Source organism: Eptatretus burgeri, chromosome 5 (genome assembly GCF_056783735.1).
Source record: "Eptatretus burgeri isolate ZD-2024b chromosome 5, Ebu_testis_v1, whole genome shotgun sequence".
Taxonomy (NCBI): domain Eukaryota; kingdom Metazoa; phylum Chordata; class Myxini; order Myxiniformes; family Myxinidae; genus Eptatretus; species Eptatretus burgeri.
In genome coordinates, this window is record NC_140965.1 from 22,783,536 (window position 1) to 22,803,014 (window position 19,479).

At 44.5% G+C, this 19,479-nt stretch overlaps 1 protein-coding gene and 1 long non-coding RNA gene across 5 annotated transcripts in view; one reads left to right on the forward strand and one right to left on the reverse strand.

The window, feature by feature from the left end:
* The window catches only part of LOC147026054 (kelch-like protein 29), a 162,081-nt gene that overhangs the window by 105,008 nt on the left and 37,594 nt on the right, over positions 1 to 19,479 (forward strand). For all 4 annotated transcript variants that reach the window (XM_085881057.1, XM_085881056.1, XM_085881055.1 and 1 more), the window contains exons 4-8: positions 1,374 to 1,934; positions 5,383 to 5,521; positions 18,036 to 18,367; positions 18,870 to 19,129; positions 19,244 to 19,442. In XM_085881057.1, coding sequence (XP_085737183.1) covers positions 1,374 to 1,934; positions 5,383 to 5,521; positions 18,036 to 18,367; positions 18,870 to 19,129; positions 19,244 to 19,442 — 1,491 coding nt within the window. The remainder of the gene's footprint in view (positions 1 to 1,373; positions 1,935 to 5,382; positions 5,522 to 18,035; positions 18,368 to 18,869; positions 19,130 to 19,243; positions 19,443 to 19,479) is intronic.
* Positions 1,851 to 19,350, reverse strand: LOC147026055 (uncharacterized). Its single transcript, XR_015058094.1, has 3 exons — positions 19,298 to 19,350; positions 12,522 to 12,588; positions 1,851 to 1,978 (listed from the first exon to the last, which is right to left on the reverse strand). It is a non-coding gene; the product is annotated as an uncharacterized LOC147026055 (long non-coding RNA).

Here is a 19,479-nt window from a genome sequence, read left to right on the forward strand (position 1 = left end):
AAGGGGCATCTTTAGCGGTTTTTAGCCAGGATATTTTGCTAGGATACCATTATACACGTTATCCAGGAAAAATTCCTCAGCTGCCAAAAGTTAAATGGGTTATATTAAGTACTTACTAAGTTGTGTGAATGTTAAGTGAATTAAGATTGTGGTTAGTATTTGTATAAAGGTAAGTAAATGGAACTATTCAACGTCAACGTGTTACATATAGCTCAAATATGATTGCCTAAACGGCCTCCTCTTAAAAATACCTCGTCACAATTGTTGGGTTGTCTCATATCGTGGAATTTCTCATTTCTCAAGTGTAAAACATGGTAATTTCAGTGGGAAAAAAATGAGAAATTATTTCATGTATTCTGACCATGGGCCTTGTACACAGGTTCAGGATCGGCTGACACCCTAATTTTTGACCCACCCATCCCCGACTCCTTATCTTCACCCACTTCATCTGTATTCTTTTCTTCCTCCTCCTCTCCCTACCACTTTATACAGTGGCTGTGTTAGTTATTTGGAGGCCTCATAGTGGCCTAGTGGGGGGCTTTGTCATCATACTAAAACAAGCAATTTGGGGTCTGTCTCTGCATGCCTGTGGCCGATGCAGTTGGGAGTTCATTATCCAATATCAAGCAAACTTGCTCGGGGGACTAATTGGGTCATAAACTAAAGGTTGTAGCTACTTTGTTTGCCCCCCCACCCAGGGTTTGGAAGATGGTACCGACGCAATTTCTCTCCCGCTTGTTTTGTAACGAAACCGAAGTTAATTTTGGGTGATTTTGAAATCATTTTTGCCTCCTGTCGAGCGAACTTTTGCTTTTCAGCACCGTTTGGGTAATTTCGTGACATCTCTCGCTGCTCCGACACACTTTTGAATCAAAAAAACAAAAAAGCCCACAATATTCTGCCGTGACACAAGTGGGGTCATCCGTTTACTGTTGAGGGGGTGGTCTGTTGATCGTACAAGGAATCGTAATGTAGATTTGCTCAACAATATCGATTTAACACCACTCACAAGTTGATGTGTTTTATCAGCAAAGTGAGACCCACCCACCACCATCACCATCACCACCACCCTTGGGCCATGTACCACAATTGGTCATGCAGAGCCCTTGTTGCCTTGGGACCCGGTGCAATTGAATGGGTTGCATGACCCTAATGCCACCACTGCTTTTCTTGAGTACAGAAATGCATTAAAGCTTCACACAAACGATACGATTAGTCCTAGTAATTACTGTGATCCCTCTTTCTAGTTGATGATGTTTTTGTGGTTCTCAAATTTTACATTCTCCATCCACTAATTTGATCAATGTTTGTTGTTCGTGTTGATATTTATTTATGTATTTATTTATTTATTTATTTATTTATTTATTTTGCAGGTCTTTCTCACTTTCCTTCATCTCCTGCCGCATCACAATCGGAAATAGGCCTTTCCATGGCCTGTTTCAACATGACCCCTTCGTCACTGTGTGCACACCTCAGTTCTAAGATGGCCGGAGCACTCACATCCGGTGCTGTTCCAAACTTCTTTTCTCCCATCATACCACCACCACAAACACCAGCACCACCAGCACTGACACCTTCTTTTATGTCAACGTCATACCAGCCCTCATTCCAACAGCCTATTGTGCCTGCAAGCATGACTGTTTCAACTCGGGGCTTAAATCCACCTGCAGGTTTAGAGCAGCAGATACACATCCAAGCAGGTCAGGTGGATTTCCCTCAACAAGCAACTTCTATAATGAGGACATTTAATGGAGGTTCACATTCCCTCGAGTACAACCTTTCAAAGACTGGCACCTACCTTGGTGTGCCGGGGCAAACGGAAGGTGCTTCAGTCCCAACAGCTGCAACCTCGAGCCTCAGCTGCTTAAAGGATCACCAGCTTAAGGTGGTCAGTCTTGGACAATACGTTTTTGCAGATACGGCTCATGCAGGAGGTAAGAGTTGGCCAGTAACTCATGAAAATTGCACTGCTGTGTATCTGCGCAACATAGCAAGCACAATGAAATGGAAAGATGATTAGGCTTTTTAATGTTGTGGACACAAGGTGTCCCTTAAATACAGTTGGTACCTTTTTACCCTGCGCAGCGGGGTAAAGCAATCGGTTCACCTTGTCTGTTTGTCTGTCAACAAATGTCAGTTTATGATCGAGGAAGAACTTGATTTCATTTGACTTATGTTAAGTTTTGAACACGAATCAGAACATGAATCGGAAAACGAACCTGTAGTTTAACAGTACTTTGTCTCTGAATTTGTCCCAATCGCACATGTTCAGACAGGAGTGAGATAATTTGTTACTCTGCCTGCCTGACAGTCAAACAGAATTGAAAATCATTCCAAACGGGAGACTTACTGTTTTTTATGGATGTCATAAAGGACTAAAACAACAGGCACGATGAACTAATGTAACGTGTTAAATAAGGTGGTGTAAATGATGCTGCATCAATAGCGGTAATCTTCCGAATTTTTTTTTTTCCCACAACCTTTAAAATCAATATTTTATTTCAATTTAATTATACACTTAAACACAAGAACACAAATTGCCTTTTTGGCACCTTCAAAACCCTTCCATCTAGCAGTACTTGGACAAAATATAAAACATTTGATGTCATCAGGACCAATGAAATTTGCAGCTCACAGACCCTTCCCATGTCCTTTATTTTCTCAAGACTGCACAGGGTAAGGAGCTCCATGAACTCTCGAGACAAAAGAAGGAAAGGGGCATCCTTACAAACTTGGCATTTTCCATGAGAATAGTACAGAGGATAAAATTGTTTGAATTTGTTCAACTCAACACATGTCGGAGGTAATCAAAGAAGACGGCACTCTTGTTGATCACGTCTTGTCCATTGATTGGGATCATTTCCATTTCCATAATCAATGATCTCTCCGACTCTCTGGAAAATCCTCTTCATCTCTTTGCTGATGACTCCACCTTCTGCCGTACCGCCTGTTTTCCCTCAGACCGGCAAGCAGCAGCTTCTTCATTCTCTGCAGATCTGGGTAAAATCACAAACTGGTCAAATACGTGGAACATGTCTTTCAATCCTGACAAATCTCTCACTCTCATGATGTCTCTCCAAAAGGACTGTTGCGACCCACCCCACCCACCTTCCCCAATCGACTTTTTCAACAATCCTTTGGAAGAAGTCCTTTCATTCAAGCTTCTGGGTCTCACTATCTACCATTATCTTTCCTGGGAAAACCACATCTCCAAGCTGACCTCCAAAGCCAGTCACCGATTGGGCATCCTCCATCATGCATAGTCCTTCCTTGGAACACCTGAGCTCTTGACAACATACAAAGCTTTCATCTGCGGCCTGAAGGAGTACTGCTCTCCCCTCTGGGCTGGTACTCCCACCTTTCTTGGCTTCATGCTATGGAAACCAATGGTGTCTCCTGCAGTGAGGCTGTGTCCTTGGGTCTCTCACTCTCTCACCACAGGCAGGTTGGTTCTACCGTCTCTTCTCCGGCCTTGACCCCTTCCTTTGTCTGCTATCTGTCCCGCTCATATTTCTGCAGGGCACTCAAGGTCCACCAGCAACATCCTTCTGGTTAAACTACCAAAATCAAGAATCACTGCTAACCTTCATCCTGTCATTCCTATTTTTGCCCACCTTTGGTACAAACTCCCTCACTCTGTTGAATCCCACTCTTCCCTCCAGGTCTTCAAAACAGCTGTTTACCACCATCTTTTATCTTCCTCCATACAAATCCTCGATCTTTTCTACCCCCGTTAATCCACCCCAAACCCACCTCCTTCAAATTCCCTGCTTTCCTTCCTGAAAGTCCCTGTCATGTAAGGACCTGAAAGTCCCTGTCGTGTCCATCTTGTTTACCCCGTGTACCCCACCTCATCCCTCTCCCTTCCACAGATCTCTATGTCTCTGCTCCCCACTGTTTTCTCTTTCGCTCTCCTGCCCCTCTTGTCTCCTGCTCCCTTTGTTGGATGTTCTGTGTGTTCGCTCTAATACGAGCTATGACATTGTATATTGAAAAAAAATAAACACAGCACATCACCCAAATAACACCATCCCTACTCTGAAGCATGATGGTGGCAGCATCATGTTATGGGGATGGTTCTCATCATCAGGGACTGGGGCACTTGTCAGGATATAAGGGAAAATGGATGGAGCAAAATACAGAAAAATTCCAGAAGAAAACCTGCTGCTCTCTGCAAGAAAGCTGAAATTGGGATGGAAGTTCACCTTTCAGCATGACAAAGCTATACTGGAGTAACTAAGAAACAAAAAGATAAACGTCCTTGAGTGGCCCAGTCAGAGGACCAACCTAAATTCAATCAACTATCTGTGGCATGACTTGAAGATTGCTGTCCATCAACGCTCCCCACGCAACTTGACCGAGCTTGAACAGTTTTGTCAAGAAAGATGGGCAAATATTGCTCAATCAAGGTGTGCAAAGTTGGTAGAGACCTATCCCAACAGATTCACAGCTGTAATTGCTGTCAGAGGTTCTTCCACCAAGTATTAACTCGGGGGGGGGGGGGGGGTGGACACTTATCCAACCAACATATTCTAGTTTTGTATTTTTAATCAATTTTCTGAAATTTGTAGACATTGTTTTTCACTTGGAGGTTGTGGGTTATGATGTGTAAATAAAGGTGGAAAAAGTCTTATTTAATGGAATTTAATTCCAGGCTGTAACGCAGCAAAAGGTGAAAATTTTGAAAGGGGGTGTAGACTTTCTATTATATGGAAACTGTACATCAATTACTTTTGCATTCACCATGACAGCAGAAAGAATGAATTGTCTTCCTGTGTATACTCAAGGACAGCTTTGCTGTTTGCTTTTTACGCAAAACAAAATGGTTGCTTTTTACATCACGTCCATACAATACTGTAGTTGCGTTTGCATGAATAATTCCGACATTTGAAACAAGTGCAATATCGAAGTGTATAATAGAGGGTAAATAAATAAATAAGTCAATAATAAAGGCGTTTGCTACTGTGTACGAGCTGGTAGGATAGCCTCAGTTACCTCTGAGCTCTCTCAGCTGGGTTCGAATCTCAATCCAGTGACAAACTATCATCACTGTGTTTCACGTGCAGGTGTGCGCCATGCATCGGAAGGACGTGAACCTGGAGGACCATTCTACCGGCACTAGTCATTGGTTGACGGACGTGAAAGAAACCACGGTTTTTCTCTTTTTTTTTTGCAAAGAGGAGGCGAGTTATTGCCGGAATCCTGAACAAATTCCAAATTCCTGCCCGAATGTGCAGCAGCACCGCTTTTGAATGCATCGGTTATTGCACATCCAGCTCCAGGCATCGTGTGACCGCTTTGACCTCTCGGTGAGTGACCTCTCGAAAACCGCAGACCGGATTGACCCACACCTCTCTGTCTCCTCGTTCCCATCACCCCCAGAGGTTTTACGTGGCTTGAATGAGCAGCGACTTTCAAAAGAGTTCACCGATCTGAGACTAAGTGTGCGGGGCAGATCCTTCGAAGCTCACCGGAACGTTGTAGCTTCCAACAACCTGTATTTCAAGGAGTTGATAAAAAGGTTGGCAGCCTTCCTTTTCGCTACAACTGATTTCACCCACTGCCGAATGTTGCCTGTTGTATGCAGGAGTGAGGATGTCCATCTGGTGTGTTGCAAGGATTCATGGGTAATTTGAATGTCATGAGATCGTTGCCTCATCAACAACGCATCGAATTATATCCCTGAATGCTTCCAAATATCCATCTGATGGAGAAAGATTCCCACTAGGAGTTATGGGTTGATTTTTAATCCTCGATTTTCACCTCAATCATGTGTTATTTTGTCACATCTCCGTGATCTGGACAATCATTTACGCAATTTCCTCGCCATCAATGGAAATCCCAAAGTGATATTTCGGGATGGCACGGTGAATAAGACCTTCTGTGACCTCAATTTCATCTCCAACTCAACCACAGGTGCTAACGGTACGCAGGTACTTTTAAATACTGTTTGTGGTGGACATCATCATGCGGTGCTATTACAGTTCCTTTAAATACTTGGAAAATTAACCCCAAATGTGTATAGTATGTTTAACCTCATCATGGGCCTTGATCAAACTCACCTCGAGACGAGGTATCCAAATTATTAACACACAAACACGCATTGTTACATTGATTATCAACAAAATTAAAGCTTTATGTTACAAAAGGGGGGGGGGGACGTGCGACGAAGGAGGGAACAATAAGTCTGTGTGGTTTGACATACAAGAGCTGTTCAAAAAGTTTTCACAACGAAATATTCCCCCTAATCCAAGAAATACCAACGTTTTTCAACATCCAAGTATTTCCTTACCAACGATCTATACTTGTACATTAAAATTTTTAATTTTTTTTAAACTGCCTTTTCTTGGATATCTGCGAGAGCATCTGGGTCTGATAATTTTATGAACGAGTACACCCACTCCCTAAGGGAGCGGCAGGAAGGGTCATGTTGTTATCCTCTATGGTGTATATAGATTACAGTAGATCTAGGCTCGGGTCCGTTAATCTGTGGGGGACTCGATAAGCATAGAATGCCTCAAGGACGTCGGGATTCCGCCAGATTTCTTTCAGTTTCATCATAAACAGCAGTAGTGACTTTAAATAGGTAATAATACTTCTTTGTGGTTTACAATATTTTTACCTCCAGTCGGGGTACCCCACAAAACACCGCGATGAGCTATTTATACACGTTAACACGGAATTTGTCCAAGGACGAAAAACCCCTTGTGGAAGGGGGGGGGGATATTATTCGTGTTAATATTGCTTTTTAATAACTTTAATTTATTCCGATTATCAAGCGTTGTTTTGAGAAGTGGCATTGGAAAAAATGCCATGATTACTTATTTTAAGATGGATATACACCTTAACACAGATTTCGCCCAAGGTGGAAAACCCCCTTGGGGAGGGGGGCAAGTAAAGTCGCCACAACCTCCATCGTGTGACCTTTAGTCCTCCTGTCAAGTTTGGTTGAGATTGGATAAGTAACGACCGAATGTATCTCCTTCAGACAGACAGACAGACACCAAATTGGTATTTCAGTACGATGATGATGTCCTCCTTAAAACACGTGAACTCTTCTTTTATTTTTTTAGATCCTCGGGGAGGATCTCGCTCAAGTCTCGCTCACGTTGTTGTTCTTCATCTTCTTCTTGTGGACTTTTTTGTTTCACAGCCTACAGTTTTCATCGAAACTTCCTGAAACTTGGCGTATATATGTAAAAATTCCCTGCGCAGACAGTAACCATCTCCGATTTTGAAAATTTCTCCGAGAAAAAGAAGTTATGACGTCAAAATATCTCCGCTAATGGAAATCGCCGAAAAAATTATCTCGAAACTAGGCAAGCTTTTTGAATTCTGTTTGCGGGAATCGAACAGGGCATTAGCAGAGATGAATTACCGCACATATGATACATCACTATGACGTCATATAAATTTTTATGACGTCATTCCTTATTTTTGACATTTTTTGTTTCACAACCCAGAGTTTTCATCGGATCTTCGTAAAACTTGCCATGTATATACAGAAAGCCCACGCGCCGGCAGTAACCATCTCCGATTTTGGAAATTCTTCCTAGAAAAAAAGTTGACGTCATAATATCGCCGCTAATGGAAATCGCCGATACCATTATCTCTGAAACTAGGCAAGCTGTTTGAATTTTGTTTGCGGGAATCAAGCCGGGCATTAGCACAGATAATTTATCGCAAACCTGATACATCACAATGACGTCATATTCGTTTTTATGACGTCATCATTAAGAGGACGAGGATCCTAGCTCATTTGAGCTTGTTTTTTTTACAGCAATTATCAACTTTAAACAGAATCACTTTTTTTTTTAACCTCCATGTTAGACAACCGTTTCAGATAACTTTTAATTCACTGAACGATCAATGTTCTTGTGAGAGAATCATATCTAACTTAAACACAATAACCAACAGACTGATAATGGAGTATTATATTTATAAAAAATTTTTATACAAAGCTTTATGTTGGAAGCTTCAAGGAGTTGGCAGGGGAGCTTAGAGGAATGCACACTTGCCTTTAAGCTCTCTAGCCTGGATTCAAATATCGACCGAGCTGCAAGCTATGAACCCCCCACCCCCCCGCCCTGGTATTTCACATGAATGATTGCACCGTCCATCGGAAGGACTTCAAGCCGGGTGACCTATCTTGCTGGCTAGAGCATCATCGGTCGTTGATGCATGTGATGGATGTTATGGTGTTTTTCCTGAAGGGTAAACGAGTCATCACCGGCATGCTGAACAAATGACAAATTCCTATCCAAATCGGGTCCATTCGAACGTCAGGTCTTGGCACCTGGTTTGTAAACTATTCCGTCCAAAAAAACAAACTCCCCAGCCGATCGCACGAGAAGGTGGAAATGATTGGGGCTGTTGTAGTAGTCAGGTCAGGTATGGGAGCATGTGCCAGAACAGCGCGTCGCTGCGTCCACTTTCCTCCGGTACTCCAGGGGCCTCCGTCTGGCCATCCCTCAGGCAGATGCCAGGCCCATCCCCATCTCCTTGAGATGATGGTCAACCTGCTGCAACCACGAGGCACGTGGTCGGCCCATCAGCCTCCTCCACTCACGAGACTCCCTCGTTGAGAGAATCTGGTGAGCGGGATCAGCGTCAGGAAAACGAGCCACATGTCCATACAGCCGCAACTGACGCTCACGGACCATGCAGGTAACAAATCTCATCTGAGTCTCTCTCAGAAACCGCTCGTTGGACACAAAATCCGACCAGCGATAGCCAAGGATTCTCCGAAGAGACCTGGTACCAAAGGAATTAAGTCTCCGTCTCAGATCCTTGGTCAGAGTCCAAGTCTGGCATCCATAGAGCAAGACTGGAAGCATCAAGGACCTGAAGACTCGGACTTTCGTCCTCCCGCACAGGTACCGGCAGCGCCACACCCCATGATCCAGTGAAACCATGACTCCCCAGGCCCGACCCAGACGTCTATTGACCTCTGACTCACAGCCGGCAGAGACATGAATATCACTGCCAAGGTAAGTGAATCTCTCCATGACCTCAACATCCTCACCACAAACAAACACAGACAGGACAGCAGCATCCAAGATGTCATTGAAAGCCTGGATCTTAGTTTTGACCCAAGAAAACCGTAATCCCAGCGGCTCCGACTCCTCATTCAGCACCTCGAGGGCCCCCAAAAGGATATCGAAAGTTTCCGCAAAGATAACTGCATCATCTGCAAAATCAAGGTCCGAGATCTTGACATTCCCAAACGATGCACTGCAGCTTGATCTTTCCGACATCCTCCCTAAAACCCAGTCCATGCAAGTGCTGAAAAGTGTGGGGGCAAGTACACATCCCTGACGAACTCCAGTAACAACTGGAAATAAGTCAGAGATGGTACCACCACACTTCACAGCACTCTCAGTACCAGAGTAGAGTTCAGACATCAGATCGATCAGTTTTGGTGGCACCCCACGAAGACCAAGAATCCTCCAGAGGACATCCCGATTCACTGAATCAAACGCTTTACAGAGATCAACATAGGCTGCAAGCAGCCCCTGCCAAAACTCTCGTCTGCGTTCGGTGAGGACACGAAGGGCAAGGATACGGTCAATCGTTGACCTCTTTGGTGTAAAGTCTGACCGCTCTGGACGCTGGTGCTCAAGCAGATGGTGGCGAATCCTATCAATAATTATCCGAGCAAAGACCTTGCCCGGCACTGAGAGCAGCGTCACCCCTCGGTAGTTGTTGCAGTCTTGGCGATCACCCTTCCCTTTCCAGAGAGGAACAACAAGGCCCCTCTTCCAATCAGTTGGGATGATGCCTGTGTTCCAGGCAGAGCACAAAACTTCATGCAACGACACGAGTGCAGCATTTCCACCAGCCTTCAGAAGTTCAGCATGGATGCCACAAATCCCTGGAGCTTTACCCTGTTTCAACCGGTTCACCGCAGCCCGTGTTTCCACAAGCGAAGGTGGACCACAATTGATTGGAGGGTCAGCAACAGGGATTGTAACACCATTGACGTTCAACTCAACAGCTGGTGGATCAGCCTGGTACAACCGCTCAAAGTAACCGGCCCAGCGGGCCTTCACTTCAGACTCCTCTGTCAAGAGCCTACCACTCTCTGCTCGAACTGTAGTGCTCCGAGGGATGGGCTTGGATGAACGTAATGCGCGAATTCCCCTGTAAGTGGGACGAGAACCACCTGTCCGCAGGTGATGCTCTACCCCCTCACAGATTCCTCGCACATAAGCCTCCTTGTCCACCCTTAGTGCACGTACAGTTTTACGCCTCAGCTCCCTGAACAGCTCAGCTCTGCCATTCAGCCTGGCTCTGCGACTCTGGTCAATGGTATCCAGTGTCCCTTGAGAGACAAAATTCTTCTTTGCCCTGCGGTGAGCTCCAAGACATCCACTGGCAACATCAAGGACGGTGGTCTTGAAGGTAATCCATAACTCTTCAGGACCCCCCAAAGCACCCAGACACCCCAAATGTCCACTCAGCCTGTTCGCAAGCTCCTCATCTACCCTTTCATCCTTGAGCTTGCCAACATCCAGCCTAGGCTGGGATGGTACCATTCTCCAGGATTTAAGGTGCAGCTTTAGAGTTGCTACAACAAGCCTGTGGTCAGTATTGAGGAACTGAGCACTCCGGTAGACCCTGCAGTTCTGGATCATCCTCCAGCGACCATCAATGAGGACATGGTCAATCTCCTTTTACACACTGCCAGCGTTGGAATACCAAGTCCAGCGATGAGCTTGTGGGCGCTGAAACCATGAACCAGCCACCCTCCGTCCATGACTTCTTGCAAAGTCAAGGAACTTAGTACTATTCTGGTTCATAGTTCCTGACCCATGGGGACCAACACATGTCTCATAACCATCCCTATCAGTTCCAGTCGATGCATTGAAATCCCCCAAGACTAGAAGTGTATCTCGTCTGGGGCACTGATCAACCACAGACTCGAGCGTGGCGTAGAATGCATCCTTCACGGTGAGATCACTCGCCTCAGTCGGAGCATAGACAGAGACCAGGGAAATGACACCTAAGGAGTGACGAATCCTTAATCTCATAATACGCTCGTTGACCGGTGTTACCTCAATTATCATTGGGGTCAGCTTATTGGACACAGCTACAGCAACTCCTTGGGTATGGTAACCATCAGAGCGACCAGACCAATAGTAGGTGTAACCACCCACCATTATCTCGCCGCAATCCGGTCTCCGAACCTCAGAGAGAGCTGCAATACCGATGTCCAAATGCTTGAGCTCAGATGATAACAGAGACAGGTGATCATCCTCTCTTAGGGATAGGACATTCCAGGCACCCACCGAAGGGACCGTCTTAGGTTAACCCAAGGAGACCGCCGTCTGGTGGACGACACCTCAGCACCACTCCGACACACTCTCCCGCAATATGACCCAGGGATGTTACCCCGTGGTTTCCCGCCTATCATCAAAGATTGGGGGTCCCGAAGGCTTTGCCCCAATCCCGTCATCCGGTGAGCTGCCCTGCGAAGGGAAGCTGCACAGGAGGTACTCCCACGGAGCGGGTTTTCAGATTTTTTTGCGTTTTTGCGTTTTGCGGAATGAAGGGTTTTACGGTGGCCGGAGTGCAAATCCTGCCACCAACCTCCTCATAAAAAGTAACCCAACTGCAGGAGGACGTCCGCAGACACAGTTGGACACTAGATATGGATGGCCGTTGGCTCACAAGGAGCTCCTCCGCCCTTTGACAGGTTTTGTTTTTAATCCTGCTGGGTGTCCATATCCAAACACCCTCCTCACCAGGAAATCTGGTGGGGGGAGACTGTTTAGTCGCCGCCAACCCGACCATGGAACAGGTTAGTACAGGTTTACATGGTACCTGTAGCAGGTCAGAGATCGAACCTGACCTGACAGACAATAGTGTCTGTCCTTATAGTAGTAGTGCTGTAATAATACTGCGTTATACTACGTAGTACTGCAACTACTGCAATAGTCGTAGTAGTTGTAGTGATTGGGAGCCTTCTTGACGAGTTTTGTGTGACTTTCTTCCTGTAGACTACAGAGTGTAAAGTTGATGCAAAAATACACAATTTGATACGACATGCAGTGTCCAAGTCCAATTTTAGTCACTTGTGGTGCGACCTTGAACTTCGTGCATGGTACCTGTCAATGTGAACGACACCTGGAGATCGGAGGCAAAAAAAATGAGATTTGTGTTCGTCCAACTGAAGTTGCTCTAATTAGTTCACACATTTTAAAACCAACCTGCTGGGAAAAAAAAATCAATCACTATTTAAACGACACCATGCACAAAGCTTGGGGTCGGCTTTGTGGTTAGGGTGGCTGGCTTCGGATCTTAGGGTCCTGAGTTGGAGCCACTGTCTTCCGTTGAATTAACACCAGGTGGTGTTGACTCAGCGTGTCATTCTTGGGGCACCGCATCAGCGGCACGGCGGTGCCCTCAGCCAATGATACTATCCGCAGCCTTGTGATGCATACGAACTAGAATGAGAAGGGTACCATGCACAATTGATGAATGCCAACAGAAGGTTCACTACATGCGAGTCAACTCACCATCCATGAATGGAAGTTTGCAAATCTCATCCAGTCATTGCTCGACCTGAAGGTTTCTTGAAAAAATCTGAACAAAGAGATGTAGCATCACAAATCATTTTGTACAATTACAGTCACTCTTCCACGTAGAAGCCGTTGATAGTACCATTACATGCATCTCATCCGCTTCTTCATACAATTATCTTTGTCCATGACTGACACAATGCCTTAATTTCAGATTGCATCATATAATGAAATCTTGCAGCATCACAAAACTCCGAGGCCACATATTCATATCTAGTGCAGTAAATTTCATGATGATTTAAGCTGTGAATGAATCAAAATAAATTCACCTGCAAGAGCTTTTTACAATATAGTAACTTCTAAATAATTTATATTTTACTTTAATGCATCAAACCAAATGTACCGTTACGTAGAAATGTGGTGGGAATGTATAGCGAGATTGTTGTAGGAATAGCAAGGTCAGTTTGATTCGCGTAGCGTAGCTTTACGCTGGGAAACAGAGAAAATGTCAGGCTGAGTCGTGTTGTTGAACTTGACACAGCGGAGGCAGTGCATGTATACCTCGGGATGAGATTGTATGGTGTAAAAAGTAGCAGTTGGAGTGGGATTTTTATGAGGCATCTGGAAGAGAGCTTGGCAAGCAGAACCATACTTTGGAGAGAGGACCAACAGCATGTCCAGGGTTGCGAGAATGGGATGGAATCCAAACTGATGGTCAGAGATCGGGACGTTTGAAAACAGGAAAGGTTTGATATCATCAGCAATGATGAATTTGATGACTGATTAAAACTGTAAGTAAGCTTGTTGGTCTGTAGTTGATACGATCTGTTTTTCCATCCTTCACATGGATAGGAGTGACATTTGTTGACTTCCAGGCAGACAGGAGATGACCAAATGAGAAGCATAGGCTGAAGAGTGCAGACAGAGGAGAAGCAGGAGCAGACGAGCAGATTTGATAACACAGACACTGATGTAGTCTGGGCCTGATCAGCAGAGCAATATCATTCCGTTACATTGCTCTCTGTCTCTCTCGCTCTGACCCTTTGTTTTCCTGATGGACTGACTCATTCATTCCTGGTCGTGGAGACAAAACTGGGTCTGTTGAAGTGGTGCTCTACACCATCCTCCCATGATCCTGTCTGCACCTTTCTCAGAGTTCGGCCACACCAGCAGGTGCTCTGCACCATCCTCCTGCACATATCTTGTTAAGTCCTCACCTGTTTTCCCAATATTTGGGGTGAGTCCGTTTTCTGTGGAACCTCGGGGTGATCGGATTATTTATTTCCTTCCTTGTACACAAGGTGCATATTCCCCCTCTCCCTATTTATGTCTGTCGGGTTTGTCCCGTTTTTGCCCTAACTTCTCATCTGCCCTCTTCCACATATTATTTCTCACAATAAGGCCCATATTAATAATAAGGAACGTTTTCCCACCTTCTGCATTCCATGCATGCCACCGTCAAATTCAACTTTCGGTTGTGTGACTTTGGGGAACAATAAGTTGTGATATCTGAATACAGGTTAGTTAGAAACTTTTCAGCCATTCGCGAATCAAATGTCTCAGTGCGGAAGCATAGCACATTTGCGAGGCTCCGTGGCAACAATACTCTTCACCAAAAAATATAACTGATCAACAATTTAAGCTGCAATCAACTATAGAACCACAATTCAGTGATTTCTTAATCCTGTGTGTGCAAAAGAGAGTTATTGAGGAAAGAGACCCAATCAGGAGATTGCACGTGCAACTAATTATCCACACGAGCTTTGGAAAAAAAACAGAAGAAGAAAAAAAAAGACATTGGGATATTCCAATCGGCTCCGTCTGTCCGTCAGTCCATCCGTCCCGTGATCTCCTCCTTAAACGGTTGGACAGAAATGCACCACCAAACTTCGTAGTTACGAGACGACCCGTGAACCCATTGGGTTCCTGTTGTGATAGTGGTTGATGAAAAAAAACATTTCAAGAAAAAAAAAGATAGCTCCAGCGAACTATACTGCTGAGGTTGTTTGCATTGATCAAATACTCCCGAAGAGTACTTGACTGAATGGGGAATTGATTTTTTAATAATTTTTTCGGTGCCCGATTTGAACGAAACTTGATACTGCACACCGCAGGAGAATGGCGAGTAAGGTGGCATGAAAATGTTTGCACTATCATGTACCGTTTTGGCTGTATTTTGACCCCCGGTTCATGCCCCACAGGGTGGGTGGGGACTTGGGTTCACAGGGGTAAAAACGGGGGAAATTTCTTTTTAAAGCCAAAATTTGATATCGAGTCATTCCTGGTGGAACGTTTTGCCATTTTTCAACTTTGTCTTATGTGGGAAGCGTGGGATTTGTGATGGCGTGCCATCTACTTTGCTCGAGTGTTATAATTATAGCCACGAACTGAGCAATCCTGGAAATTAACAAATAAGTAACATCTCCCATAGAATCTATGTAAACGTGTGCACACTCCCCCTTCAATATCCTCTATATATTGGCCACCCATGTGGTCTCAGAAAGTTTTGGAAGGGCGAGGCAATAGACATCATGTAACAGCAAATGAGTTGGCTCACGCCATCACGATGGTTCAAGGGGGAATGACTCAGACTGTCATTGCTTCCCAGTACACGTTCAATGCCATTTCATTTCCAAAGCATTGATAAGGAAGTTGGATTGCACAGTTCAAGGAGGTACATCATTCTGACAACCGATGGTTACATCCCTCATGTGGATCGTTAAATTGTCACCCTTAACAAAAGGAACCACTTTAAAACAGCAAAATATCTCCAGAATGACCTGCAGAGAATAACAATCCAGTTTGGAACAGGCTTCGCGTCAGTAGTACGAGGTCCAGAACCACTCTCCACATCCCTCTAATTGGAGACGTCACAACTGGAAGGTCAACCGTTGGTGCCATGTTCTTTTCACAGAATCTACTTGTCTAACCCTAACAGCTCAACTTCAATGATGAGTGCGCTCAGGTATAGAGATGAGGTGTTAAAGAGAGGCCACGAAGCTAAATATATTCCATAGGTTTGGGGGTAACCAGTGAGGTTCAGGATTTGTGTAGAAGCGAGAAATGAACACACATGGCAAGACCATCACCAGTGCGAATCAAGTCCATTAGAGTGGAGGACACACTAACAAGGGAGATACACAGAAGAGTGTGGGACATCCTGTGAAACAACTATCTCCGTACGACAGAATATCTGGGTTATCTGCAGAAGCCTTGATGGATAGATGTGTGAGGCACAGACCTCTGATATTGGTGGACCAAAGCGGTCAAACATTATAAAAGCTATTTGCGTCCATGAAAACTTGTCTTTAAGCATTGGTAGACTGGTGTCGTTGCCAATTTGCGAATGTTCATTTCAGACAGCCATGTTTTCATGCGATTTAACTTTGGGTTCCACCGATATATCTTCATGGAGCGGACAAATCAATGTGCCGGTCCTTTTCAAGCATTATATTCATCACCCTTTCTTTGTTACTGTCCTTTCCCTCTGTACCAATTTTCTTCACCACCACTCCCTCTCTTTGGAACATCCTCCCCAGCAGTGTTCCCAAACTTCTATCAACTTACTGCAATTCATGTCACAAATCAATTGTTTGAATGTCAGTTAATTAATTGTCGCCTCATGAAAACTCCTTTCATCTCGTTTCTGAAGTCATTCCTTCAGCATCACACATGGTTATCATGTAAGATTGCATCCGAAAATATCTGCTGAATAACCAAGTAATCCTGACCAGCAGTTTCTCACAGCTGTGGCCTAATCCTATAAAATCACAGATGCTAATTAAATTTTGCTTTTTCCAATTACAAACGCAAGGAAATATGATACCTCTTGGAAAAGAACCATTAATTTGTGGGAAACTCATTATTTTTGCCCTACCTAATCTTGTGGAAGATTTTGTTTTTTCGTCCTTGGGTACCTTCAGCTCAAGGTAGATCCCATTGTATGGACAGACAAGTTGGTTTCTGTTCCGCAGAGCAAAAGGTGAACATGCATCCTCCTTTCATGGACAGGTGTTGCTTTTACATAGCTTTTCTTGTTCACCGGGGAATCAAACCCTGTTAAAACCCAAACTCAGTAGTTCTCCTAAATACCACATTATTAGCAGAATAACCAAGCTAAGGCATTTCGAATAATGGATGGAATTGATGGAACGTTGATCGGAGTATTCTAGCCAACATGGGATGCAAAGAGAAGTTGACGTTTTGGGTTTCACCCTTCATCAGTGTAACAAATAGAACGACACTCGGTAGAGCGCATACCTCGGCCAGGCTGAACAATTTACGTTTTGTATCCCACTGATTGGTCGGATCTTGATCTGGACCTGAACCAAAATCTGATCTGCTTGTTCTTGTTCACCAACTCATCCACCTAGTTTTGTCACAATCGGTCCAAAACTTTCTTGAAATACCTTGTTTTTTTGTCCCTATCATAATATAATGTCACAATATAACGCAAAGCATGGCCATAATCACATACTCATAATTATATTGCATACCCAGCTATTCTTGTAATAGTATAACAGTGATATAAAGTCCAAGGTACTTGATAATTTCTTCCGCTCACGGTATCCTTGTCCACCACCTCTCCGCCAAGATTGGTGACGGGGACGTTAAAATGAGCTCCGAACGGCCGATAATCTGCCCATGTGCCTTTGTGTTTGTGACGTTTCAAAAAACGTAAAACATTTCGCTTTCATATTTCGGGTATCTATTCCTGATGATGTTATCTCAACCTGATTGGACCACGGCTGTGAGTGGCTGAATTATGTTTCCATGCTAACCATCTTGGTAACTTGTCTTGCGTGCACAATATTTCAAAAAAAAAAAACGTTAAAAATTTAGATTTCATATAACAGATATATTCTCGTCATATCACCCAAAAGGTGGGGGACCGAGAGTATCAGCTCCTTGTTCAAATAAGTTCCATATCAATGCAAGTCGACAGAAAGAAACACTGTAACTGATAACATTTCTTCAACAATATGCCAAATAAGTGATTTGCTTCCAATTTTGTTTGATAATTATAATTCGCACGTTTGGATTTTTGACTCGAGTGAAATTCTTTTAGAGATCTACAAGCAACACAAACCAAGACCCTCAAAGTGATATTATTTATAACCATCATCTTCTTCCCTCCATTGGCCCTTGATTGAAATTTCTGCATCATGGGGTATTTATTTAATTTTTGGTCTGACACAAGCATCTCATATTTAAAACTTGCTCATCAGGAACGATAATTAACCTTTTTCAAAGCCCTTGGCGGGGGTTTAAAAAAAAAAAAACACACACAAATGGCAGTTGCCTTTTTAGTTTTGCTTTTCAGGAAGTCCAGCTCTTAGGACACCTGCAGATATCAGGTTCTATAATAGAACCTCATGGACATTCCCAGCAACCCTTGTCCTGTGTTCTTTGAGCCTTAATTCCAAAGTAACACTTCGGCCTCTTTTTTTTGCAAGGTGATTAAATCTTCACCATCGATTCATAAGTGACCTCCGATTGTGTGTTTCACAGAGCGATGGAGACGTCCTCAACTTCCAACTCTGCAAGGATGACTCAAAACAGCAGCGGAACTCATGGGACTGATGCCCCGGTCGACGTCGAGGACGACGAAGCCAGAGAGAGAACGCACGCTGCGCAGAAGGGTCGGAGTCAAAGCAGCGTCGGTCAGAACGAGGTACTGAAGGTGGTCGTGGCGGATATGAGTCCTGAAGCAATGGAAATGCTTCTGGACTTCATCTACACCGGATTGCTATCCGCTAAATCATGCTCAGCCGAAGCCCTGCTTGAAGTCACTGCCAAGCTGAAGATGGAAGACTTTGATCAGCTCTGCGATTCAATACTCGGTATAAGTGCACCAGCGTAGTGATCTTGTTGCTGGTCACAATATTAATAGGAGGTGGTTACCATGAAGGAAGGTGTCAGGAATCGATGTCAATTACACTGAGAGATCAAAACAACATTTAAGAGGAAAACAATTATTTCGCTTATCAAGCATTGTCCTGCTGTTAAAAAATTGTAGTTGTTTGTTTATATAACCTGGTTTATACTGGACAAGAAAATGGGAATGGGGCCACTGATTTATTATATTTGCATAAGGGACAGGTGAGCTGATTTGAGAGGATTAAGAGAAGGTGAGTAGACAATAAGAGGGTGACTGGAGGAGTGAGGAGAAGGGAATGAAGGTTGGGAGATAGGAGCAAGGGAAGGGAAAGAGCATGATGATGATTGGGGTGGGGGATTGGGGGGAGAGCCAGGAATCTAAGATTCCACCAAATTTGCATTAATAATTTAATAAATGGCAGGTTCGTTTTGGGGTTGTAATGCTCACTCTACTCTAATATGCAGGTCGGGAATTGAGTGCACAAAGCTGCCTCAGTATACAGATTATGGCAGAAGCACTTGGTTGTCAAGAACTCGCTGGGCGAGCGCGATCGTTCGCTCTGCAGCACTTTCAGGATGTAGCGGCTGCAGGAGAGCTGAAGCACTTGGGAAAGATCGAGCTGCTGACATATCTGTCAAACGACGAGCTCAATGCATGCAGCGAGGAGGCTGTTTACGAGGCGGCGATGGCATGGCTGCGTCAGGACCCTGCCAATCGGCTTCAGGTTCAGTAAGAATTTGTGATGTCCGTTGGAGTGCGGAGAGGACAAGCATTACCATGGCAGCTCCAGCAATTCAACATTTATTCATTTCAAACCTCTTGTCCTTTCTGACCGCAGTATGCTGCTGAAATACTTGGAACTGTACGCCTGCCCTTCATACACCCATCGTACCTCTTCAACGTGGTGGACGATGATCACATCGTGCGTTCCTCGGAGGCGTGTCGGGACCTCGTTAATGAGGCGAAGCGCTATCACATGCTGCCTCACGACCGTAATAGCATGCATTCGACCCGCACTCGACCTCGACATGTCGCAGGTCTTGACACTATACACACATACATACATACACATAT